This window comes from Engystomops pustulosus, chromosome 1, assembly GCF_040894005.1.
Source record: "Engystomops pustulosus chromosome 1, aEngPut4.maternal, whole genome shotgun sequence".
Classification (NCBI taxonomy): Eukaryota; Metazoa; Chordata; class Amphibia; order Anura; family Leptodactylidae; genus Engystomops; species Engystomops pustulosus.
In genome coordinates, this window is record NC_092411.1 from 231,563,735 (window position 1) to 231,590,793 (window position 27,059).

Here is a 27,059-nt window from a genome sequence, read left to right on the forward strand (position 1 = left end):
ATACAAGGGATTACATTAATAATAAAACTTCTGCTGTCTCTCTTCTTTATTATATTTAAGAGTAACATTTCATGCTGGGTAACATGCTGTCCGTACAGCCCATTTCACATGCTGCAACTTCAACCAGTGAGGTGGTTCCAATCCAATTAAATGCAAATGTACAGATATAAAACAGGAAAAACAAGGCAAGACAAGACTACTTTACACTGCCTGTTTGTGTAACCTATGTAGATGGTGAGCTACAGTAGGAGCTCCAACTCCCGGGTAAATGGATGGTTGTGATATTGAAGGACTTGTACCCCATTACATTTCATCCAGTTTACAGGAGTATTCCAGGACCTTTTTCTCTTTATTAGCGATGCTTAGAATAGAAAAAGGATAAAAGAATGATAGTGGTCTGACACTAATATAGAAATGGGAACCTTTAAAATTTGTCCAGTAACAATAATTTAATGGGTTATCAGAGGGGGCCTCAGTGGTGACATGGTGCTGGTCCATTCACTGTCTATGGAACAGACAGAGATAGCCAAGTATGCCACTATCTCTATCAGCGACAGAGATGAATAGAGCAGCAGGGCCATATGATCTTTTCATTTGGGGTACAATAGGGATTCAATGGACCCCAGTTCTTGTGATCCATGTAGGTCCTGTCAATAAGACCCTATGGATAGACACTAACTTACTATGACTGGATAACCCCTGTAAGTTAATACTGCTTCTAATTCACAGGGATGGCATTTGACATCTATCAGTTAAATGGCTTGTTTGCAGCTCAGTCTCATTCATGTAAACAGGCATCAGCTTCAATACCAAGCACCACTGTTACACAACGTACAGCGTAACCCCGTGATGGCAAACCTTTTAGAGACCGAGAGCCGAAACTACTACAAAGACCCGCTTATTTATCGCAAAGTGCCAACACAGAAATTTATTTTGTGATTTATACTCCCTTCTCTGTCACAGTTTTCATTGATACCAGCACTCTGAGGACACCAATAAAGCAGAAAATAGTCCCAGGTAGAGCTGTCACTTGCCCACAGAAAGGGCTCTGAGTGCCACCTCTGGCACCCGTGCCATAGGTTAGCCACCACTGGCGTAACCTATGAAGTAGCCACAGCACTTGCACAGGCACTAGCCAATATCATATCAATAACCTATTTATATTACAGTTTGTACTAAAAGGATGGGTAATCCATAAAGGAAAAATACAGGAGTGTTCATTACAAAGAAATACACAACACTCACGCCAAAGTATCCTTAAAAAACAAATGCACTAAAACATTTCTAGTACACAATACTAAACATTATAAATTGGGGTAATGTGTTTCCCTTATGTCCAACGTCAAACAAAATTGAATAACAAGCACATTTATATCAATAGATATACTTAGGTTAGGTTTCCACTCAGCCGTCTGGTGCAGTTAGGCTGCCTGTAATAGATGAATTATGCCATGGAAGAGCAAGAACAAAGAGGTATTAAAGTTTAGGACACACTTATCAGGTTACACTTCTCCTTGCAAAGTCATATAGTAATGGGCTATACACGCTCCCTGTGCCAGAAGACAATGTGCAAAAGTAATCACAATGCCGCTTCCACTCAAACATTCCTGCACTGCGAGACATTTGGGGAGATAAAAGTATATGGACTGAAGATAAACTAGTGGTTTTCATCATAGTGGGACTGTTTTTGGAAAGTGACTTTAAGGGTATAGAGCATGATTTAGTGCAAAGTTTTCTACGTATCGCAGCTCCAGGTGCCTTCATTCTAAACTTGCCTTGACATTTTATGGTTGATTTTATGGTAGACTAGTTGAGCTTCTCGAGCTCCCATTTTGTCTCTTCAAAACTGAATATAAGTCATTCATCTTTGATGTGTGTGGTCTCCTGTCTCTCCAGTCGGCTGAGTGTCTAAGCCGCTTCAAAATGACTGATAAATTCATTTCTCCTTTCAGAATGTCACACAGAGAGAAGCAAGGGAGAAAATAGACAAAACACCTTTATTCATTTTCTACTTTTTCACGACCTCTCTGCCGAGCTGTTCACTAGAAACATGTGCTTTCCATTGAATTTTCCCCCTGCTTTGTATGAACTATTAAAAAATGGCCGGATCCTTCAGTACAACCGCTTTTATTTTGTTTCCCGTGATGAAATGTTACTAGAAGACATTTTGTTCATAAAAGAACCATACATCTCAGGAGCGATATTAGACTCACCATTTAAGCACCGAGGCCTCGCTGCTGATTTATCGTTGTTGACATTTTCTTGGCTGTCAGATTGAAAATCACACATCAGCCATAATTTTTAATCCTATCATTGTTTCAACCACTGTTTTCTCTATTTCTACTTTTTTGGTGAGAGATCAAGACTTAGTGTGAACAGAGGATGATATCTGTTTTCAATGGAAATATACAACAGAGGTGGCAAGAAAACTTGTCACCTGCTTTCATCTCCATAATGTTGGCAGAATCAACATTATTTAATAAAACTTTATGACTTTAACAACTTGGGTGTCCTCTTACTGAATAATATGTATGCTTTTGTGTAGAATTAAGGGGGCATTTTCCCTACAGAAACTTGTATATAAGAAACCAACACAATCATTACCATGTATCCTGTCATGGTTGCTTCTTCGACCCATATCCTGTGCTCCCGGAGTCAGTCTTCAGCCGCACTTACCTTTTCTGGATCCAGGGCCTGTGCCGCCTCCTAGTGTGCGCGTCTGCCGGCTGTGTAAGATTTAAAGGGCCAGCGTGCTGATAATTGGTGTGCTGTCCACCTGCCCTGATAAATTACCAGCCCCTGCCGGATCTTTGAGCCTCGTGCCTTATAAAAAGCTTGTTCCCTATGCCCTGTGCATTTATAGTGATTTGACCTCAATTCCGTTCCTGACTTTGCTCCTGTGTTGCCTGTTCTGACCTTCTGCTACGTCCCCGACTCTGATCCCGGGCTGCCTGTCCTGACATCCTGCCTGTCCCTGACTCCATCTCTGCCTCAAGATTCTGCACCTCGCCTTGGCCACCACCATGGACAAAGTCGTGCCTATGGAGCTACCTGATGGTACCACGCCGCAGCAAATCCAACCCAATTTGCGGCAGGCTCTGCTGAAAACCGGGTACCACTTAGACTCCACTCCCAGGTGTCGGCTTACGTCTTTGTCCGAGGTGGTTCAGTGCTTAAAATGCGGCCAAATGTCGGTGTTGCCCCTCCGAACCCCAATGGGTATGTCAGGTCCACTCATCTCAAATAAGGACTTTAACCAATATCCGCAAAGAACACTTGATGCTTATCCAAAAGATAGAGGATCAATGTCTGAACAATGAGGTCCCCAAACATCTCATGTAAATGTTGTATTAACACCACTCCATCCACTCCTATAGCACTGGCATGTAAAAATTCTGAGGCCAGATAAAAAATTATTTTGCTGGTTTACCAGGGATTTTATAGACAAGATCAGAGCAATTAGCCTATACACATGCAAATTGAATTGTTAGTGTTTACCTAAATATTTACATTCTTCCTCATAGAATGTAAGCTCTTGCAAGCTTTTGTGTGAACGTATTATCATTTATATTTCTCTACTGTGTAATGTCTAATTTTGTCTGTGTATGTACCCCATAATTTGTAAAGTGCCGCAGAAAATGATGATGCTATATAAATAAAGATTTATTATCATTAAAACATCAACAAATCCAACCAGTCTGATGATAATCCAAGTGCCTCAACCTCAACCAGCATGTGTTTCCACTGAGTTGTCAGTGAATATTGGGTTATATTTTGAGATGTACAGTACAATTGTATGTTTACGCCCTTGTATTACATACTCTTTGCCTTGTCAATAGGAGATGTATAGGTTACAGCAATGAATAATGAAACTTTATCACATCAAATCTACTAAATGATAACACATGGAAGTTGTGATTTATAACTTTTGATATCTTGGAGGTTTTTATTGTCAAAAACTTGGACAGACTTAAGAAAACGCAAATTATCTGTCGGATATTTACAGTAAGGGCTGGTACAATGCAAACTTCCTAGTTAGTTTTGGAACCAGGCATGTAATGCCTGATAATTTGTGACTAATAGCTAATAATAATGTGTTATAATAGGATAATCAGGCATGTCATCCATCCATAGTAGAAATATGTTCTGGGAGAATTTCAGTTCTTTATGCAGTGCTATATATCAGTGTATGTGTGCATTCTATTTAAGTTTTTCTTAAATCATATTTTTATGTACAGGTGTACAGGATCATCAACACGAGAAGATTGTTTCAGTGTCATTCAATGGATCAATTCACAGTCCCAAGTTTCCACATTCATACCCAAGAAGCACTGTGCTGGTATGGAGATTGGTAGCAGTTGAGGAACACTTAAGGATACAACTGACCTTTGATGAGAAGTTTGGGCTTGAAGACCCAGAAGGTGATATATGCAAGTAAGTATGATTGTGTATATTGTATGACAATATATTATTAAAATCGTTCAAATAAACAAAGACTTTTACAACTGTTGCAAAGCTTAAAAATGAACATGAGGTTCTAAGCAGATATTTGAACCTCATTGTATAAGTCCTGTATATCTCTTTCCAGCAGGACATTGTTCATTTATGCTTGGTGACTACGCTCAGGATGACCTAGCAGCCCAGTAGCACATCTTCTGGTGGAATAGGCCTCCTTGACTTTAGGCCGCAGTCTCTCCAGGGCTTCCATTCAGCACTTAAAGGAAACCTACCACTTCTGATGGTAGGTATGACATGTAAACACCGGGCACCAGCTCAGGGTGAGCTGGTGCCGGAGCTTACCTTAGCGAGTGTTTTAAACCGCTATATCGCGGTTTAAACACATTTTGACTTACCTCCCCGAGGTAGCTTCGGCGCTGCGCGCAGCCGTGCGCGCGCGCGCCACCATAGGAAGCGCCGAAGCTACCTCGGGGCTGTAAATCAAAATGTGTTTAAACCGCGATCTAGCGGTTTAAAACACTCGCTAAGGTAAGCTCCGGCACCAGCTCACCCTGAGCTGGTGCCCGGTGTTTACATCTCATACCTACCATCAGAAGTGGTAGGTTTCCTTTAACCTTGTGAAAGAATCAGGGGAGCTCCCTTTTCTAGCAAATTAAGAACAAATAACTAGATAAGCTGTGTGGATTCATACATGCCAGATATGGTTGCAGAAATATGCCTTTTTATACTGACATTGGAAGATAATCTGAAAAAAGTAGCTTCAGCTATAATGAAATACATGTGGTAGAAAACTAACACATTGGGGGGGGGGAGCAGGATTTATCATACGCTGACACACTGTGCCAACCGGTGATATTAATCCCACCCCCTACACACATGGATACATATAGAGGCATTCGGGCAGGTGGTGACATTGCAGCCGTACAATTCTAACCAAGGTCCTGCCAGGTGTAGAATTGTGCTAAAACCTGTTCCTGGTGCAGTCTACAGCCAGTGCGCAGGCATGGACTGTGCTGCCAGGTATGCCCTTCTCACCCATCCAGGTCCACCATTACAAACTCTGATAAATCCCCCGATTATGAATATTTCATGACCCCTCTGGGTTGAAATTCTAGGTGAATTAAACTGGGACAGCAAAGTTGAAATAAAATGCCTTCCTATTGAGCCGAACTGCCCATTTCTTTCAAGAGTTATGGCTGGATTTACCAATAAGCAAGTAAGCAACAACCATCACCCTGTCCTCTCTGTGCACAAACCAAGTCTTGATCATTTACACTACTTCAGCCATCAGATAGGAGTACATAATTGTTCTATAATTGTATTGGTAAAAGTATTCTTGACAAGCTGTTTGGTGTTTCCTACAAACATAAATATGAAATTATGAGTATCTTTTCATATACGTTAGTACATATATCATATGTTCTAGACATTATGGAGGGGATTGATCATGTTTTATATGTCTAAATACCGCCGTACAACTGTAATGTGGTTACAATACTCAGCACAGAGCCGGAGCATGCTGCTCCAGCACATGATACAGCCCCCTATATGTAAATGCTACATTTTATCCTATTTCACTTTATACTAAGAAAATTGAGAGGTAGTGTTTTTATTTCGGTTTAGGCCAGCTGTCTGTGACATTTAATACCCATCGTAGCTCCGAATGTGTCATACTGATACGTTACCACTTGAGGCTTATAGATCAAACAAGACGAAAATCACAGCATCCACATTTATGTTCCACATAAGCCTTTGCATCTGTTTCTCTCTTTTCAGCTACATGCTGGACTATTATATATATCATGTTGCATGTGAAACACTGTGTTCCCAGCCTGATTACAGTAATTGAAAAAATATTCAGTTTTACATATATCAGTAGGAGAAATAAGGTAAGGAAACAAGGACACAAATATGGTTATATCCCCAATAAGTAAATGGTTGTTCCTTGAGGATAATTTTATTCTTTCAGTGAATCAAAATCATCACTTATGTGTCCTGAAACGGCCGAAGAAGAAAAAATGTGTAACTTTTGTCATAGAAGTATTATCACAACAAATAATTGTATTAGTTTTGCCTTTGGTACAAATCTGTTTCTCTTTTATTTTTCCTTCACATTAACACCCCCATCTCACTGCCACATTCCCCATCTCTTTCCGTCCCTGGCCCTGTCTCTGTACTTCCTCATACAAGGTAGGGTTGACCAATGGTTGCCATTACTAACATTTGAAGTTATTGGAGAATCTTGGTGAATACATTTACGGCTCAGTGTAGACCTTCATTGTATGTGTGTGTAGGAGTGAACATTGTCTGCTGCTGATATTCAGGGGGTTTCCACTGTGATGTAACTGTCCGTATATGGATAATTACATCACTGGGGTTCTCCCAGGGCGTACATTGAGTAGAGGCCTGAGTAGGATGCTATGCAATTGGGTCTGTCCCCTGTAGGCTATTATAGCTCAGCAGGAGGATGGAAAGATGTGGCTTCCTGTATCTTTCCATCCTATGTTTTCATGTAGGATCCAACTTATAGGATGCCTCCATCTGCCAGTATACGTCTATGGATATGTTCAGTGTATACAACAGACACTTTCCAGGCGCACACGTTGAACGTATCAAGCAAAAGCATGTGGTGTATATGTAGCCCCTCTCTTCCACATAGCATCTTCCAGATTCCTCATCCAATCCTCTTACTTATTATACAATCATTTCCTATGGTATATAGATATATAACAGTTACCTCTTATACACCCTGCATTGCTGGTGCAGATTTAAAGGAGAATCAATCATGGTGTACATCATCCAGGCTAGCCATAATATGACATGACCTGTTTTCTGTATAGGGCTTCTTAAAGGGAACCTGTCTCCAGCAGCTGGCCTAATATACCACTACCAGTGTATTGTCAAACAGTGTAACACCTTCTATTTTTTGTTTCTTTCATGGTCCAGTGGGATAGTAACAACCTGAAAATCACTTTGAAGTGAGATGTGAATTGATTTGTGTAAAGTCATGGAGGCGGAGAATTTTACACTAAAGTCAAGATGGTGAACTCTGAACGCCTCCTCTGTGTTTGACATCATGCATAGGACATCAGGAGATCTAGATGGTGATGTCTCAGGATGCAGGAACATCAATTACAGTGACGAGGACTTTGTGAGGAAAAGAGAACATGATTTCAGTGTTATAATGTCCTCCTCCTTAACAAGTTTACATCTCACTTAAAAGTTGATTTTCTGGATGGTGCCACCACACTGGGTCATGAAAAAAAACATGATCTGTAAGGTGTTCAGCTGCTTGGCAACATACTGGTAGTGGCTTATTAGGCCATTATTAGTATGACATTATTATGAGGTGTTAACAAGAAATGGAGTGTGTGAAAATGGAATTGGCACATCATAGGGAGATGCAACATGATGAATTTACACATCTGTAGTTTTATGACACTAGTTATGCAATCGTGTCTTTCTTAACTCAAGGAGAATACTTTAATCTACAAGGAATTTTAGAAAAATGTTCCATCACATATAAGTGAAGGGCATTGTGGTTGGGCATTATTTACGCACAGAAAGAAAACACCCATTTCCATTTTTTAGAACAACAAATGATGAACAAGAATCCAATTTTAAAACCTGTTTTCTGCTGTTCAGTTCACTGCACATTCCACTTGTTTCAGTCATATCATCATATATGATTGACCTAACCTCATAAAAAAAACCAAAAACATGGATTCAGCCACTACATTTTTTGTGGCGGCAAAAGTATAATTATCATACTTTGTTGTTTGGACAGTGAGAAGAAAGGAGGACATGCTGCATTTGCATTCCAGAGGCCAGTCCTTTCATGTGCTCTCTCCACACTACACTTTGCTGTGGGAATTGGTCTCCTCTGTTATCTAGCCAATGCCCTGCTCATCACTGATGACATACAAATGGAATGAAAATATTTGGTGAATGAATTGCTATAACTTATATTGAAAGCATTACACTCAATCTACTGCCAGGTTCATTAACTAGAGACTGGCTCCAAAGCTGAATTAATCTGAATCCAATGGGACAAACATCAAAGAAACCCATCAAGAACAGCTGAGCTCTCTGATATATAGGTTTATAGACAGAAGTTTTCTTGAGTTAATAGAGCTGGTTATAGATCTGCTTACCCTGCTTTCCTGCAGAGACTAAATAGAAAAACTCTTCCAGTTGAGGCCTGGTCTACAGGTCTGAGCTGGCGGAGTTTGTGCCCGTATTGACTAAGTGGCCGGAGCCTCTTAATGGATACTGGCACAGGAGCGTTGGTGGGGAGATTTTAAGACTGTATTGAGAAGTATTAATTAATTCCCTTTAACTGTAATAGGACATGTACCTGTGTGAATGTTACATATCTAGTTACATGTGTATCCTTTTCAAATTAATAAATCTGAGATTACAATGCTGTGTTAGTACCTTTCCCTACTTTTTCACAAGTACAGTTAGTGACAGGTTCCCATAAAGCTCTATTAATTAAATTCCACCCTTCTGTTATCTAAAAATTGTTTCCCTTTCTTTGTTATCTTACCTGGTATCAGTAGCAATTCAAGGTGGGGATTCCTGCTCGACCAAGTCCAGTGGCTGCTCCCCATGCCCCATGCCTCCTTCTCACTATTCATGGTCATGTAACCAAAGTAATGTCATTCAAGATCCTTTACCCACTAACATTTACAAAATATGCCCCATGTATGTATCTGATCACATCAAATCCATACCTCCGAACTTTCATAGCAGTGAAAGAGGTAAAAAAAAACAGAAATGTTTTATGCTTTTATTTCCCCCTTAGTGCCCTCCATCTCCTGCTCAGAATTTGGGACCTTTTTCCCCTCACATTGTAGACCCCTGATATTGTGCCACTACCTCGCCTCATATTGAAACCACCTTTTATTGTGCCCCCAGCAGCTCTCCCTCTTTTTTTACCCCCCAACAGCTCCCCCTCTTATTGTACCCCCACAATAAAGTCACCTTCCCCTGCTCTGCCACATCAGCTCTTCTCTCCTTCTGCTGTATGTAGCATTGAAGCTGGAAGGTAGGAATGACATTATCACATCGCGCCTGCTAGTATTGCTACATACAGCAAAAAGCAGAGGCCCAGAGATAATCACTGTATTCAACTCTGTCCGTGCCCAGAGGATGCCAACATAGTTGATGTCCTGACACATACCTCTCGCTGTGCAAGACAGCAGAATAGAGCCTGCAAAGTTGTGAGGTATGTAATTCAAAGCTTGCCTCCATGGACTTTTACACCTCACAATACATTCATGGAGGCATGTTGCGATTTCATCTGATCAGGTCCATACATGGTTTAGATTTTGCAAATGTTAGTGGGTAAAGGACCTTAGATGACATCACCCTGGTCACATGACATGTGCAAATGGTTTAAAAGGAGGCATAGGGAGGAGCCTCTGGACTTACCTAAGCAGGACACACACCCCTTCTGGCTCTCTGCTGATGACGTAGTAATAAATGATATTTTATATTTCTTTATTTACATATTTATGACATATTTATCCCTGCAATATTAATTACCATATATACTCGAGTATAAGCCTAGTTTTTCAGCACAAAAAAATGTCCTGAAACCCAAACTCGGCTTATACTCGAGTAAAAAAATATATCAAAACTCACCTTTCCAGCTTCCTCCACTGCTGGCTATATACTGGGGCAGAGGCTGGCTATATACTGGGGAAGGGGGCTGGTTATAAACTGGGGGATATGGGCTGGCAGGCTTTATACTGGGGGGGGGGCAGGTGCTGGCCATATACTATGGGGTAGGGTCTGGCAGGCTATATATTGGGGAGGCTGTGACCAATGCATTTCCCACCCTCAGCTTATACTTGAGTCAATAGGTTTTCCCATGTTTTTGTGGTAAAATAATGGGCCTCGGCTTATACTTGGGTCGGCTTATACTCGAGTATATACGGTATTAGGGCTGTAGGAGCCAAATATATATTGAAATGCACAGTATACAGGCTGAATAAAATTTGGCTGAATCTCTTGTAGGCAAACCTGGAACATTCATATAATTTATTAGAAGAAAGCTGAAAGTGAGCATGATGAAAACTGAAGCTATGTTTAGCAGCACAGTAAAAATAACCCAACATGTGGGAGCTGAAAATAACACAATCTGCGATGTATGCAGTCATCCAAATTCACAAAGGGCTGGCAGTAAGCATGAGCTTTTCTTTAACACTCGTATGCTGTAGAGACAACATAAAATAACTGCATTTCCTTCTTTCATTTGCTATGATAAAGTAGACTCATCTTATATATTTGTCAGTACTGTGTGGAGAGCTATTTGAAGTGAATAGGATTACATGGCGGAATCATATACACTAGTTACAGTAAGGCATTTTGTCATACAACACATGCTATTATGTGTAAAACAACCCTCAGCTGCATTCCAACATACTGTTATGGGATAATGAATTGAGACAGTTTTACAACAAGAATTAGTCTATGAACAGACTAAAAGGGAGCCTGTCCCCACAAATCCCGTTTTTCACCATGCACATGTTCCAAAAGCCCAAAACATGACAATTGCATAGTTGCATATGTCATGTTTGTGAGTAGTATATGTTCACTATAATTAGAAAGTGTATTTTACCTGGTTCCCTACAAAGCTCCCACACTAAGTCCCAAAAGCCAAAATTGAAATCAAATGTACCTCTGCTCCTGGATCTTTTTTCCAGCCCACATGCTACAGGCCCTGCCTCTGATGTCACAAATGAGCAGCAACTAATAAGCAGGCGTACCACCACCCCTGGTTCATAGCTGCCGCCATTGCGACATCAGCGGGAGGGACTGGAGCGTGTGAGCTGGGAAAAAGATCTAGGAGCAGACTTCCATTTGATATTGAATTTCTGTCCCAGGGACTCAGCGTGGGAGCTTGGCAGGGAGCCAGGTAAAATATACTATATAATTATGGCGGACTTAAATTACATATAAACATGACAAAAGCAACTACGCAATTGTCATGTTATGGGCTTTTTGAACATGTGCACATTGTGGCAACAGGTTCCCTTAAAGGATAACCCACACATACAGCAAGGTTTTTCTATTTTTATGTATCCTTCATATCTGAATGTCTCAGATGCTCAAATACATTTCTGGAGAAATGGGACATTACAAAAATGTTATAAATTAAATTTCTTGGTCCCTGCTTTTTGGGATTTGTCAAAATTAACATAAAAATATTTACTTTGCTGAGAGTCTTTTTTATGACCTATGCTCAAAATAACCAAATAGATAAGTGGTCCTCCCCAGTTGTAATGCACACATATGAGATAGTGATGTATTCATAGGGGGAGATTTATCGTATAATAGATGTCTGGCCCATCTGGGCATGGCCTCCTGATGAGACCAAAACAGCCACCAGCTACTAGCTTACATAGTTTTGGGCAATGCGACAGGTGAATATTGGCATGGTCTAGGTATAGTGCTGGCCGGCCTTTACGTCCCCTTCAGCCGAAACCTGAATTTTAACAGGTCCCCTCATCACTAGTTATATTGTGCCATGCACCTGTGTGACATCAGAAGACCATGGACAGATTTCTGTACACTGCCAGTACACAATGAAGCATCATAAGGCAGAACAGCAAGCAGAGATACAGAAAAAATGTGGTGAATTGATAGCAGAAAGTGTATTGGAAATTTGTATAAAGTTTCAATATAAACCATATAATTTTTTTTTACTGAAAGTGCACAACCTCTTTCCCTGCTACTAACAACATGATTAAACAGTTCTACATGCAGCAACAACAACAAAAAAAAACTCTTGGGTATTGCCACCTTGATGCCACTTTGGGTTAGCCAATTGCCCTCTAGAAACTCGGCAATTGTATTTAAGATTGTAATGATCTTAAAAGAAATCAATCATTTGAAAAAAAAAAACTAACTAGAAATACTCATCTCCCCTCTTCTTGATGTTGATCCTGGCCGGGTCCTCCGCTAGCCTTGACACCGGCGTTCTGTGCTGCTAATTATAAGTTTCTTTTCTAGGTGATCCTGGTGAGTTAAGACTAGCAACAGACAGCGCCAGGATCAACATCAAGAGGAGCGGAGGTGAGTATTTCTAGGATGCTTCATTGTTTACTGGCAGTGTACAGAGATCTTTCCATGGTCTTGTGATGTCACACAGGTGCATGGCACGATATAAATTTTCTTTAACCACTTAACACCGGAGCCACTTTTCACCTTCCTGACACGGAACAATCTGCCCTGTGTCACTATAAATTGTTATAACTTTGGAACGCTTTAACATATACAAGTGATTTTGAAATAGTTTTCTTTGTATTTCATGTTAGTTGAAAAATTTTGGTGGCATGTTTTGCATTTATTTATGAGAAAATCTGAAAATTTTTAAAAATTAGCGATTTTCGAACTTCAAAATGTTCTACTTTTTCCACACATTACTTTCCCCACTACTTTAGGACCCGGCTCCCAGAAGAAGCCGTGCGGCCCCGGGGCACTGGCAGGCGGGTGAGGGGGCGGGGTCTGATTTATGTTAAATGCCCCTTACACGCCGCAGGGTTAAATCTCCGATCACGGGTGTCAGAGGCAGTTGTCCACTATAATATACAGCCGACAACCGCTGCTTCTGGCGCCGGCTAAGTTTAGGAGCCGGCACCAGAAGCTTGATGTAATAGTACTGCAAAATGTGGGAACGCACCTCCCACCATGCAGTATGTTGGTAAGGGGTTAAAGATACTACTGCATTACTCTCCCTCTGTTCTGATGGCACCGTGCTATTAACGGACACTGGTTGCTTCTGAGAATCCTTGTTGGCTCCTCCACATTAAAAATTGCATAAAATTAATGGGAAAACAGTTTTTCTTTTAAAATAGCTATTACCATTATATCAACAACTGAGGACTATTTTTATCTGTTAGTCAAGTAGAAATGTAGTTTTTCTCATGCTGCATTTTTTTCTGGTAAAATGATGAAAAGCACTATGATGGAAATTAGGTCCAGGGCCTAACGTAGTCTATGAGCCATTGGTATCCATCATCAAGCAGCTTTCAAGTTGTGTATAATGGTCGAGATGAACAGCAAGGATGTAAAAAGAGGTGAATACATTATTTTCATCCTCAAAGAAAAGGATTCTGGGTCCTCATTTTATGGGAGGTGTCTTTCTTTTATATGTAGATGAAGTCAATGAAGTCAAATTGCTCCTTGTATATTCCAAAGTTTCCTAAAATGCACAGATCCATTACTAATAAAGTATTTTATATATTTTGTTTTTTTGTTATCGCTCCAGCCTCCGTTTTTCCACTGTTTAGATAGAGGTTAACTAGAATTGTAGTTCAAACCACAGTTTGTTGTTTGGTGCATTTTTGAGCTATTTTGGCTGCTTTGATTTACAACTGTAGTTTCCGCAAGGCAGCAAGTTCTTGACTATATGTAAGTTCACTTGCAATTTCTGGGAAATAGGGAGAAAATAAGCAAAGGCATCTCATTCACTCGTGAGAACATTTATAGCTACTGCTTTCACATCTAGAATAGGAATCAGTGTAGCTTTATGGTCTCTATAGTTCTGAACTCTAGTATTGTACTCTTGTACTCTTGTTATCATAGGGATGAATGCATTTTCTATGGAAATCTATAAAGGAAATTTCTGTTTCCTGGATCTATCTTTACAATAGAACATTAATGCTAATGGGGCAAGTGTTGACATTGTTTTCAGGTAGAGAATTGCACATGGAAGACGACATTCATAATTATTCATCTGTCTTTTAGTTTCTTTATTAGAGTTGATGTCATTCTGTTATGATGAAAAGTTTAACCTCTTAAAGACCAGACCCTTTTTCGTTTTTAGCGTTTTTCATTTTTCACTCCCCACCTTCAGAAATCTATAACTTTTTTATTTTTCCATGTAAATAGCTGCGTGAGGGCTTGTTTTCTGCATAGCGCTTCATAGTGATAGTATCTAAAATTCTATGCCATGTACTGGGGAGCGTGAAATGTAGTGAAATTAGTGAAAAAAATGCATTTGTCGCCATTTTCTTGTGGCCTTGGTTTTTACGGCTTTCACTGTGTGCCCCAAATGACATATCTTCTTTATTCTTTGGGTGAGTACAGTCACAGGCATACCAAATTTATATAGGTGTTATTGTGTTTTAATACATTTTAAAAAATTAAAGCAATCAGGGAATAACCATTATTATACTTTGATAGATTAGACATTTTGGGATGTGGCGATACATAATTAATTTTTTTATCAGTTCTAGGGAAAGGGGGGATTTGAAGTTTTTTTTTTATTTTTATTTTTTTAAACTTTTTAAAATAATTTTTTTTACTACTTTTCAGAACCCCTAGGGTACTTTTGATTGCTGTGCCATTGTAAGGAATGATCAGAAGCTATACAGCCTTGGGTCTTACAAAGACCCGTGGCTGTCATAGAAACAGATCGTCGCTCCCCAACAGATTGTCATTTCTATTTGATTCAAGGCTCAAATTCTAGCTTCAATAGCACCTGCAACTGTATAGAAAAACTTAGGTTTCCTCAGTTATTTACACAAGATTATTAAATGTACTCAGGATACCAAAATATCACATATCTCAAATTCACTGTTATTAACAGAAATACAGCATTTCACAGATATAATTCCAACCAGTCTCTATGAGTCCTGGTGTACACAATGTTGGTTGTCACTGCACCCGTCCCTGGATCTTTTGAGTTTAGGGTCGGCAGATATATTGTTCTTCTTTCTGACGCTGCACTGAGCTCCTCTCTGCCTCTAGCCCCCACATTTGCATTCCCGGACAGGCTCACACACACACACTGACTTCCTGCCAGCAAACAACAGCAGCATCATGAGGATAGTAAAGCTACAAGTTACAGGCAGGTAACATCTTTATGTAGGGGAGGGAGACATATAGTAGAGCTGACAACATGTAAAGGCTGTGATAGCTTAGAGGAGAATGTAATGTGTAATATGCATCTCATGGATCTCTCATCTCTGATCTGCCTCATCTGTTTTTCCAAGTGTCAGATACAAGTAGAATGTTCAGAAGCTAAATGAAAGTGTATATAAACCTGGACTCTGATTCCCTAACCACATTTTCAGGACATGTAACTAAATGGCTCATAATGGGGCACAATTACTTACCCGGTCCTGTAGCGATCCAGCAGTACGTTCTCCGTCGAGGATTCAAGGTCTTCCAGCGATTCACTAAGGTCGTGCGCCTGATGTCCACCAGTTGTCGCTGCTGTGCTGTGGTCTGCCGAGGTTCGCCGGAGTTCACCTGCTTCGTTACGGTGTATGTGAGTAATATTCTTGCGACACAATTTTTTAAAAAATTCTGCGTTTTTTCTGAATCCGTCGGGTTTTTATGACGGCCACGACCCTCGATTTCTGCCGCGTGAAAGCCGGCGCCGATGCGCCACAATCCGATCGCGCGCGCCAAAATCCCGGGGCAATTCGCCGCAAAACAGAAAAATTTAGGAAAACCGGCGGAAAAACATGATTCGGACCCTTAGTAAATGTGCCCCAATGTGTCTACTCAGAGAGTCCCCGCCCACACTCTGGAAATGTACACTGAACATCACTAAGTGATAGGAGCTAAAGACAGCAATAAAACTGAGTAAGTTTGTAAAGTAAGGGGTTAAAAATGATCTTTATTGTGTAAACATCACTAGGGGATTGAAATTTGAGAATTTTTTTCATGGGCAAACCCCTTTAATGAGCAAGATCTTTTCATTTGTATTATTAGCCTGAGAATGCCTGGACAGATATGTCTTGTTGCCCTAGCTTGTTCACTGTCTATCACATAATCCTAATCTGTTGAAATCTATACTGTGACTTCCTGGGATGTCAAAACACTTTGTGGAGTCTAAATGTCTCAAAATGTAGATTTTAAACATGAAATCTCAGATTTCAGAACATTTTTAAGAACAAATTTTGGAACTTGAAACTAAATATCACAACATGTCTGGCAATTTAATGTTACCATGATATGAAAGGCATCTCACTAACTTGGCACCCAGTCATCGGGCTATGGCTTGGGCATTGAATGTTTGTAAGTATTTTGCAGGCAGCTTACTGTCAAGTTGAAAAGAATCCTTTCCCTGTTTAATCAGCTGAAATAGCAGACATACCATCTGTCCTGCCTCAACCAGACACTTGTGTTTCTTCACCTGCCGCACAGCGCCTTTCTAGAGTCTTGTTTCTTATCATGTTTCTCATCATTATAGACAAACCTTCGGCACCTCTGAGTACTGTACATTAAGGCGAGACAGGCCAAATGCCACAACATTCTGGATTCTACAATCATGTGACTTTGTTTCAGCACAACTGCTAGTGGTCTTAAAGGGGATGACCACTTTGCTACAAGTTTTTTTTTTTGTAATGTGTGAGTGGCAGCATAATAAGTAACGTACCAATATTCATCTATTAAAGGAAACCTGCCATTTACCATTTGATTTGATGCATTATGAACCAAACATACCTTGAGAATGCTGTAGCTACACTCATGCAGGCACATATCTTCTTTAATCCTTGTGTTTAGTGGTTATGCTGAAAAAAACATATAACTATGTTAATGAAGCTTCTGTGCCTGGCTCTGTGCTTTTCCTAGCACATTAGTTATGCACTGCACCAGAGGATGATATTATCACTGTTCTTCCTGCCAGGCAGAATAATTATTTGCTTCACCATCCCCCAGCTGCTGTGTAGGAGTGATCCAGCTCAGGTTGATTAATTGTGTCTTGGCTGTTCACAAAGATCGTGTAATGTGGATCCAGCTTTCCCAAGGTCCTGAATTTTATAATAGTTTTTTCAGTAAAACCACTCAGCACAGGGATTAAACAAGATATGTTTCTGCATCAGTGTAGCTACAGCATTCGCAAGGTATGTTTGCTTCATAATGCATGAAATCTTTAAAAGTTCTGCATCGCTTTGGGCACCAGAGCTGTGACAGAGTAACTGCCCCTTGTCCCAGTACAGGAGAATAACAATATTGAGGCTGAATCATAAGGTCCTGGCAGCTAGAGAACAGAATGGACATGGATGTTAGATATATCATCTCCCATTTTGTAGACAGGAATGGTAGCTGATATCATAGAATGTAGGCTCTTGTGAGCAGGGCCCTCACTCCTATTGTTCCACATGACTGTTTATACTTTGTAATGTAATATATTTGTATATGTCCCCTATGATTTGTAAAGCGCTACAGAATATGATGGCGCTATATAAATAAAGATTATTATTATTATATCTGAGATCAACATTTGTAGTCATTTTATAGGCTTCAACTTACATATCAATAAAGCGGCACAGAACTTTAAAGGGGACCTGTCACCCCATTTACCAGCACTAGGAGCTGCTTACTAAAGTAAGCAGCTCCTAGTGCTTGATCAAATGCCGCAGTGTTAGAGTGATAGCGTTACTGGAAACCTCCGGTAACGCTATCAAACACTGCGGCGGGGCACAGTGTAATCATGGGACAGCTTGCAAAGCTGTCCGATGTATTCATGAGGGGGTGGTCCGAGGCGCTGCCTCTACCCCGGACCACCCCGCTTGCTCCATAGGCTGGCAGTGACTGCCGCGCGCTAGGCGGCAGTCACCGCCCCTAGTCACGCCCCAACCCCGCCCCCTCATGAATACGTCGGACAGCTTTGCAAGCTTTTCGACAATTACACTATACCCTGCCGCTGTGTTAGATAGCGTTACCGGAGGTTTCCAGTAACGCTATCACTCTAACACTGCGGCGTTTGTTCAAGCACTAGGAGCTGTTTACTTTAGTAAGCAGCTCCTAGTGCCGATAAATGGGGTGACAGGTCCTCTTTAAATAGATTTATATTGGTAAATTACCTATTTTTTCCCCCTACACTTACACACACATTATTAAAAAAACATACCCCTTTAATTGGGTTTACCCCATGAACCAGGCTTGTATGTTCTGAAGAAGCTATGAAATAAGATGAGTGTAGGGCCACACGTGTCCACTGATCGGAACATCAGGCCATATCATTACATTACACTTCACCCTATTGTGAGGGGAATCCTCTTTCTGTAATTGACTTTTTAAATAGAACAATGACAATGATGTCACCACATTTTATTATCTCGTATTATATCTTTTTACATTCTATGACTGTAACATGTATATTCGCTTGTTTACCTCTTGGATAGTCTTATTCATTGTGTGTAAAACAATATAATATTCGTGGTTGAGCATTGCATTTTTTTTCTTGCCAAGTACAAATGTAACATAAGAACTAGAGCGTACACTGCGTCTTCTATAAAAACCTGCTGATTCTGCACATCCAGAGGATTTCCCTCTGACATGGAGAGAAGCTTGTGGCCAACTGTTTCCAGAAGAAGATCTGCCTCAGTGTTTTACATCCTACATTGTAGTGTTACTATGTATCACCTATAAGGGCAGACTGGCTAGTAATACTCTGTGGGCCATGTAATATATCTACAAATGTATAGTTCTTTACTTTCAGACAATTAAAGGGGTATTCTGGGAATATGAATGTCTGATGCATAATGCTATAAATGAAATAATGTAACAAAACTCAATGTCATTAGTCACAAAAATGGCAAAAGGAAGTTTAAATGGTTTGATTTTATGATTCATAAAAGGTTATGGGCCTTCTAAAGTAGGCACAGTTTTACCAAGATGGCCGCCACTGGAAACTATAAGTCCCATGATCCTTTAGTTCTCAGTAACTCCTCCCTCTTATGTTCTGCTCCCAAAGGTGATCTAACAGACTGTCCTGTACTGTTACCATAGTAATGATGTGTAACTGCCATCACTGCACATTACCTCGCTAAAATAACATCTCACCAAAACACTGGTCATACTGGATGCACTGCAACCAACCGTCTACAGCCAAACGGAGTGGTGATCACATGACCACACAAGGCAGGTGCAGCGCTTTTTCGTTTTTGCGTTTTAATTTTTCACACCTTTAAAAATCTATAACTTTTTTATTTTTCAATGAGCTGTGTGATGTCTTATTTTCTGCGTAACAAATTACACTTCAAAATGGTGGTATTTAATATTCCATGCCTTGTACTGGAAAGTGGGAAAAAAATTCCATTACGGGGATAGCAAATTTATATTGGTTTTATAATGTTTCCATACATTTAAAAAAATTAAAACCTCCTGTACAAAATTTTTGGGGGGGATTTTGCCGTCTTCTGGCGCTAATAACTTTTTTATACTTTATTGTACGGAGCTTTGGGAGGTATTGTTTTTTTGCAGATTTTGATGATGTTTACAATGTTATCATTTTTAGGACTGTGCAACCTTTTAATCTCTTTTTATAGATTTTTGTTTTTTAAATGGCAAAACAGTGCCATTTTCGGTGCGATTTTCCGTTACGGGGTTAAACGCAATGAAAAACCGTTATCATTTTTTTTATAGATCGGACATTTTTGGACGCGGCGATACCTACCATATATATTCGAGTATAAGCCTAGCTTTTCAGCACACAAAAATGTGCTGAAAACCCAAACTTGGCTTATACTCGAGTAAAAAAAAATATAGGTTTTACCTGGTTTTTGTGGTAAAATTAGGGGCCTCGGCTTATACTTGGGTCGGCTTATACTCGAGTATACACCGTAATTTGTTTAGGATTTTTACTGTTTAGTTTTTTTTTTAATTTAACTTTTTTTTTATTTTTACTATTTTTCAGACTCCCTAGGGTACTTTAACCCTATGGTGTCTGTACGATTCTACCATATACTGCTGATAGCACATTGTAATGCATGGGTTAACCCGAAGTAGCCTAGGGTCTTTGGAAGACCCGAGGCTACCATGGCGACCAATCGCCGCTCCCCGATGACGTCACAGGGAGCGATGATCCTCGCAATACTACGTCACATGTCGGTAAGGGGATAAGGATCCATTTAAAATCATATTCTCATCTGGGCATTGACATTTTATTTAATTTATCTGCCATTTATATATATTTCTTTGATTGGATGTTATTAAGAAACTGTTAATTTTTTTAGTAAAGATAATTTGATGAATGAATTTAGTCATAAGGCCCCACAGAATCAAGATTGCTGTCCTTGTATATGACTAAAGTGGCTGGAGAGATTGCACAAATAAATAAATTGTTATTTTCATATGAAATGTCCAGAAGTTACTGGATGTCCCAAAACCATCCTTTGGTTATAAACGCTGAATCCATCTGGTCAGCCAGGGCTCAATAGCCCATGTGTGGCCACCGCTGCCAGAGTTCAAAGGTGGTCGTATCCAAGAACAGCTTTCTTGTTTCTAAGGGACAACATGGAGACATTTATAGGAAATGATCTTTACACAGATACATTGTTTAATAACATGTCATTGAAGAAATGAATATATGGCATATTAATTACATTAAACCTTAGAATAGATAACTTTTGCCATGGCTGATATGTGTAGCCTTAACATTTGAAGCTTTGCTCCTCTACTTAAGGTATAAAATGAACTTTTATTTTTATGTAAATCAAGCAGAAGTGCTTTAGGGGGTGTCACCAGAGCCCCTCTGACATATATATGCCCCACCAAAGCACTTGTAATCACTTCTCTATTCCCTCTGCTCTCGCCTCTCCTGCAGTCACAAGATTTCTGCCAAACATTGGGAGAGGGAGTGCAGAGAGAATGGAGAGGCGGTCACAAGTACTTTACTGGATATGTGATTCATTTAAATAAAGATTAAAGTTCATTTTGTATAGGAGCAAAGCTCATTATAAACATGTTGCTGTTATCATGCTGCTGGGTACTGGCTACCCAGCAGTGTTAATGGTTAATAAAGCTGCAGGGTTGAACCAAAACTTCCTGCTGCATATGGCAAACCCCTCTACCCCCTCTAGTGGTTATATGTCAGTTTATCTTTTTAGTACATGGGTAGTAGAGATGAGCGAGTATACTCGTCCGAGCTTGATGCTCGTTCGAGTATTAAGGTACTCGAAACGGCTCGTTGCTCGGACGAGTATTTCCCCTGCTCGAGATATAGCATTTAATTAAAAAAACACAGTGAAGAACAATGAAGAATAGAATAAAAACAGTGAACACAGGATCATTTAAGTGAAAAACACAGTGCAGAACACAGTGCAGAATAGATTACAGATGTTCGGCACATCTGCTTACTTGTCGGGAGATACGCGCGGAACGGTGCGTACAAAATAGTATGTGAAGAACAATATATATGTGTGTAAAGAACACATTGCAGATGTTTACATACATCTGCAATGTCTTCTTCACACATATATATTGTTCTTCACATGCTATTTTGTACGCACCGTTCCGCGCGTATCTCCCGACAAGTAAGCAGATGTGCTGAACATCTGTAATCTATTCTTCATTGTGTTCTTTACTGTGTTTTTCACTTAAATGATCCTGTGTTCACGGTGTTCACTGTTTTTATTCTATTCTTCACTGTTCTTCACATCTGCTAACTTGTCGGAAGATACGCGCGGAACGGTGCAAACAAAATAGTATGTGAAGAACAATATATATGTGTGAAGAACACATTGAAGAACACGGTGAGCAGGACAGAGACACCGGGGAGCAGCACAGAGACACCGGGGAGCAGCACAGAGACACCGGGGAGCAGCACAGAGACACCGGGGAGCGGCACGGAGACATCGGGCAGTGGCACGGAGACATCGGGCAGCGGCACGGAGCGGCACAGAGACATAGGGGCACGGAGACATAGGGGCACGGAGACATAGGGGCACGGAGACATCGGGGCACGGAGACATTGGGGCACGGAGACATCGGGCAGCGGCACGGAGCGGCACAGAGACATAGGGGCACGGAGACATAGGGGCACGGAGACATCGGGGCACGGAGACATAGGGGCACGGAGACATCGGGGCATGGAGACATAGGGGCACGGAGACATAGGGGCACGTAGACATCGGGGCACGGAGGCATCGGGCAGCGGCACGGAGCGGCACGGAGACATAGGGGCACGGAGACATAGGGGCACGTAGACATCGGGGCACGGAGGCATAGGGGCACGGAGACATCGGGCAGCGGCACGGAGCGGCACGGAGACATAGGGGCACGGAGACATCGGGGCACGGAGGCATAGGGGCACGGAGACATCGGGGCACGGAGACATCGGGGCACGGAGGCATAGGGGCACGGAGACATCGGGGCACGGAGGCATAGGGGCACGGAGGCATAGGGGCACGGAGACATAGGGGCACGGAGACATCGGGGCACGGAGGCATAGGGGCACGGAGACATCGGGGCACGGAGGCATAGGGGCACGGAGACATCGGGGCACGGAGACATCGGGGCACGGAGGCATAGGGGCACGGAGACATCGGGGCACGGAGACATAGGGGCACGGAGGCATAGGGGCACGGAGACATCGGGGCACGGAGACATCGGGGCACGGAGGCATAGGGGCACGGAGACATCGGGGGCACGGAGGCATAGGGGAACGGAGACATCGGGGCACGGAGGCATAGGGGCACGGAGGCATAGGGGCACGGAGACATCGGGGCACGGAGGCATTGGGGCACGGAGGCATTGGGGCACGGAGGCATTGGGGCACGGAGACATAGGGGCACGGAGACATAGGGGCACGGAGACATAGGGGCACGGAGACATAGGGGCACGGAGGCATAGGGGCACGGAGACATAGGGGCACGGAGACATAGGGGCACGGAGACATAGGGGCACGGAGACATCGGGCAGCGGCACGGAGACATCGGGGAGACTTCAGTGGAAGAAGAGCAGCGGATCCCGGGACAGCGTATCTCCCGACAAGTAAGCAGATGTGCCAAACATCTGCAATCTATTCTTCACTGTGTTTTTCACTTAAATGATCCTGTGGTCACTGTTTTATTCTATTCTTCACTGTTCTTCACATCTGCTAACTTGTCGGGAGATAATATACACGCGGAACAGTGAAGAATAGATTGCAGATGTTTGCATACATCTGCTAACTTATCAGAAGACATTCTTTTTCAATTAATTAACACATTTTATTCCCGAACCATGGTCCCTTTGAAAAATGCTCGAGTCTCCCATTGACTTCAATGGGGCTCGTTATTCGAGACGAGCACTCGAGCATCAGGAAAAGTTCGTCTCGAATAACGAGCACTCGAGCATTTTAGTGCTCGCTCATCTCTAATGGGTAGTCCAAGTGGAGATGAGGGGTAAATATAAGTATATATTTTTTTTACAGCCTCATCTGCTGTTGGTCACATCTTTTCTAAGATCCTAGACCACCCCGTAATTTTCTCCTAATAATGCCTGACTACAGTTCCAAGGACAAGACTCCATGTATTATTGTGTTATATGGTCCCTACTTCCCTCCTAAATCACAGTGTAATGATCAGCTTATACTTCAGTCATTTCATCAGTCTTTTGCATCTTTTTTGTTGAGCCACAATGAGAAGTGGTCAAACAAAGCAGGTGCAGGTGCAGATCCTTTTATCATTTCTTTGTGTTCTCCACACTAGGTTTTACCTCCTAATACAAAAAACCTTTGATACACGGATATTTCATTTAGAAACAAATGTTGGAACTCCAATGAAATGACAATTAAGATCCATGTTTACTCGATTATACATTTATAGGTTCTATGTACCTTTAAGAAGTGATGCGTCAAGCCTCAACTATTCCGAGTATCTGAATCCCTGTGTTGTGCAGTCCTTCCTGTGCAGACATTTACTTAATATCATAAAAAATAAATAGAAAGAATTCTTAAGAAAACTGTATATTTTTTCCAGTAATCTTTGCTCCAGTTTATTGGATTTGGAAATAACGTCTATGTATCCTATTTGGCATACTCTATAGATTTCCTGTGCAAAGGTCTAGGAGGCCACCACATTGAGACTTCCCGAGCAGACATAATGGCTCAGTTTTCTATGGAATTATCTTTTTTTTGTCAAAGGTTCCCCAGAAGTTTGCAGAAAGGCCCATCCTAACACTGTCACCCCTGTTTTGAAGTCTCGCTGCAGCTGTGCTTCATAGAAAATAAGTGAGTAATTCATAAATTCCCAAATGAGAACAGAAACTTTGTCGACAAACCAGACTTGTTTGTTGAACATAAAAGGACATAAATCCTCTACAGTTCCCTAGGGAAAGACTTTAAAAGGGGAGTAATTATAATAAACCACTTAGTGCTATATGCTCTGTATCATGTTGCCGTGAGAAAGTTAGGTTTGATTGGTTCATAAAGCAGGTTTCGTAAATCCTTTTTAGGTTTGTTTCAACAGTTGTATGTAGCGTAATACAATATGACTACTGGTATTATAAACCATAAAAAGTCCAAAATGTAAATTATACCCTGACCCTATCTTACACATATATACATGGCAAACTTACTACTTGTTCAGTTATTACATGGCTTAGCTTAATTATATTAATATTAATTATCATTATTTATATTAGTGACAAGATGAATACCCAATGACAATAGGAGGAGTGAGTGGTCTTTGCTAATACGAGATTTCGGTTATTTGCTTTGTACCTGTTTATATGCTAAACCAGATTAGATCAAGTCCTATGCAAAGCTTGAATCTAAGTGCAAGAGACAATGGGAGAAATTCATTAAAACTGGTGTTAACTATAACGTTGTTCATAGTCCAAAAATATGCAGGCGTGAAATGAAACCAATTTAGAAGATTATTGTCTTTTGAATTTTAACCCATCTATGATCAAATGATCGCACATAAATTTTAGTAAACATATAAAGAATTGGGATTCCAGTTGAACCCTTCTTACATACTACAAGTACAGCATAAAAACACAAAGAGTTAAAATTTTTACGAAAATTTACATTTTTATCTTTCCATAGATAGACCTCTTCTGACCTTCAGACATTCCTGAATGTCCTTTTGCAGTAGGAGGTGTATGAAGAGGGCAGACAGGCTAAGCACTTTTCATACTCTGCGGGTATTTACTTCATAATACAGAAAATACCCATCACTAGCACCCACGATCGTTGCTTGCACTGATTGAGGGTGTTAACAGGGGGATTTAAAGGTTGGCGACAAATGGGCGCTGCCACCTTGGTCGGCACGATCAGCACTCCCCATGATCTCATCAGGGCACGATGATCAGTCGTCATGACAGCCGGGATTTTGAGTTAAACTCCCAGGCCTCACGTTAGGCAGTATCTGTAATAGTTTGTGAGTAACAGACCAATACAGATGTACTGCAAAATCCAGACAAAATTCAGACCCCACCTAGAGTATGTTAGAGGTCTAAAAATACAGTAAAAGAATAAGTTTAAAAGAATTACAAAAAAACTAAAAGTTCAAATTACCTGCCTTAACCTAGAACTGATGTAAAGATAAACATGTTAGGTATCCCAAAGTGTCAGATCTATCAAAACATAAAAAAGGCTATTACTCATAATGGAAAATATTGCCCAAATGTTCAAAATGACACTATTGCGCTAATTTGCATCACATAAAATTTTGGTTAAAAAGTGATCAAGGGTCATACAGTCCCCAAAATGGAAGCAATGAAAATGTTGTCTCATCCTGCAAAAAGTGGCACCTTACACTCCAAAGTATGAAAAAGTTATTAGCGTCAGAATAGGGCAAAATCAAGATTTTTTTTGTACAAAAGTTTTTTTTTTTTTTTAATGAATTAAAACATGCAAAAAACAATATAAATGTGGTATTTATGCGATTGTACCTACCCAAAGAATACATTTGAGGTGTCATTGGGAGTGCACAGTGAAAGTCGTAAACACAGAGTCCACAAGAAAATGGCACAAATGTGTTTTTCTGCCAATTTCGCCACATTTGGATTTTTTTTCCAGCTTCCCAACACACAGCATGGAATATTGAATATTGTCAATAGAAAGCACAATTTGTCTTTATAAAAAACACGCCCTCAAACAGTTTTGTACAAGGAAAAATAAAAAAGCTATGGATTTTTGAGGGTGAAGGAGCAAAAAATTAAAATACAAAAATAAAATAGTGCAGTGGCGTTCAATGGTTAAGGTCACCCGCACACGACAAATGCAGAGATACAAACAATGGTCCCAAATGTTCCGAATGTCATCGGCAGATGAGCTCCAGTCAAGTTCTAATGACAATTGAAAAAGACTACCAGAGCCGCAGACTCGGCAAGAATAGCAGCTACTTTTGCATCTCATGCAGTCGGCTCATGCATGGGACCTTGGAATCTACAACCTTGCACATCAACCGATAGATGTAAAAAATGGCCAGCACAAATCCTTCAACAACAGGTGGGATAAGGGCTTCATCTTTTGCGGATAAGATGTGTTTTTTTTTATTAGTGACATATTATTTTATTATTCCAATTTTACAAACATTACAGATTTTTCCAAATTTTTGGAAGGGTGCTAAAAATTACAGTAACTAAAAATTAAATTAGTTTTTCTGCTTTTTTGTTAATGTGGAAAAACTTAATTTCTAGTTTGGGACATTGTGATTACAATAACATTATTAATTGTTGGGTGTTTTTTCATGTATATATTTTTATAGTTTTGTATATAGTTTTGTGTTTCCCACATGTTAAGGTAGGGGAAAAGCTTCCACAATAAATATAAATAATAATTCTTTATTTATATAGGACACACAGATTACGCAGCCCTGCACAGAGCTTGCCAAATCAGTCCCTGTCCCCATGGGGCT

The 27,059-nt window shown here is 40.7% G+C and overlaps 1 protein-coding gene across 2 annotated transcripts in view; it reads left to right on the forward strand.

Moving 5' to 3' along the window:
- The window catches only part of PDGFC (platelet derived growth factor C), a 154,785-nt gene that overhangs the window by 72,268 nt on the left and 55,458 nt on the right, over window positions 1-27,059 (forward strand). For both annotated transcript variants that reach the window (XM_072120729.1, XM_072120738.1), the window contains exon 2: window positions 4,239-4,434. In XM_072120729.1, the coding sequence (XP_071976830.1) occupies window positions 4,239-4,434 (196 nt within the window). The remainder of the gene's footprint in view (window positions 1-4,238; window positions 4,435-27,059) is intronic.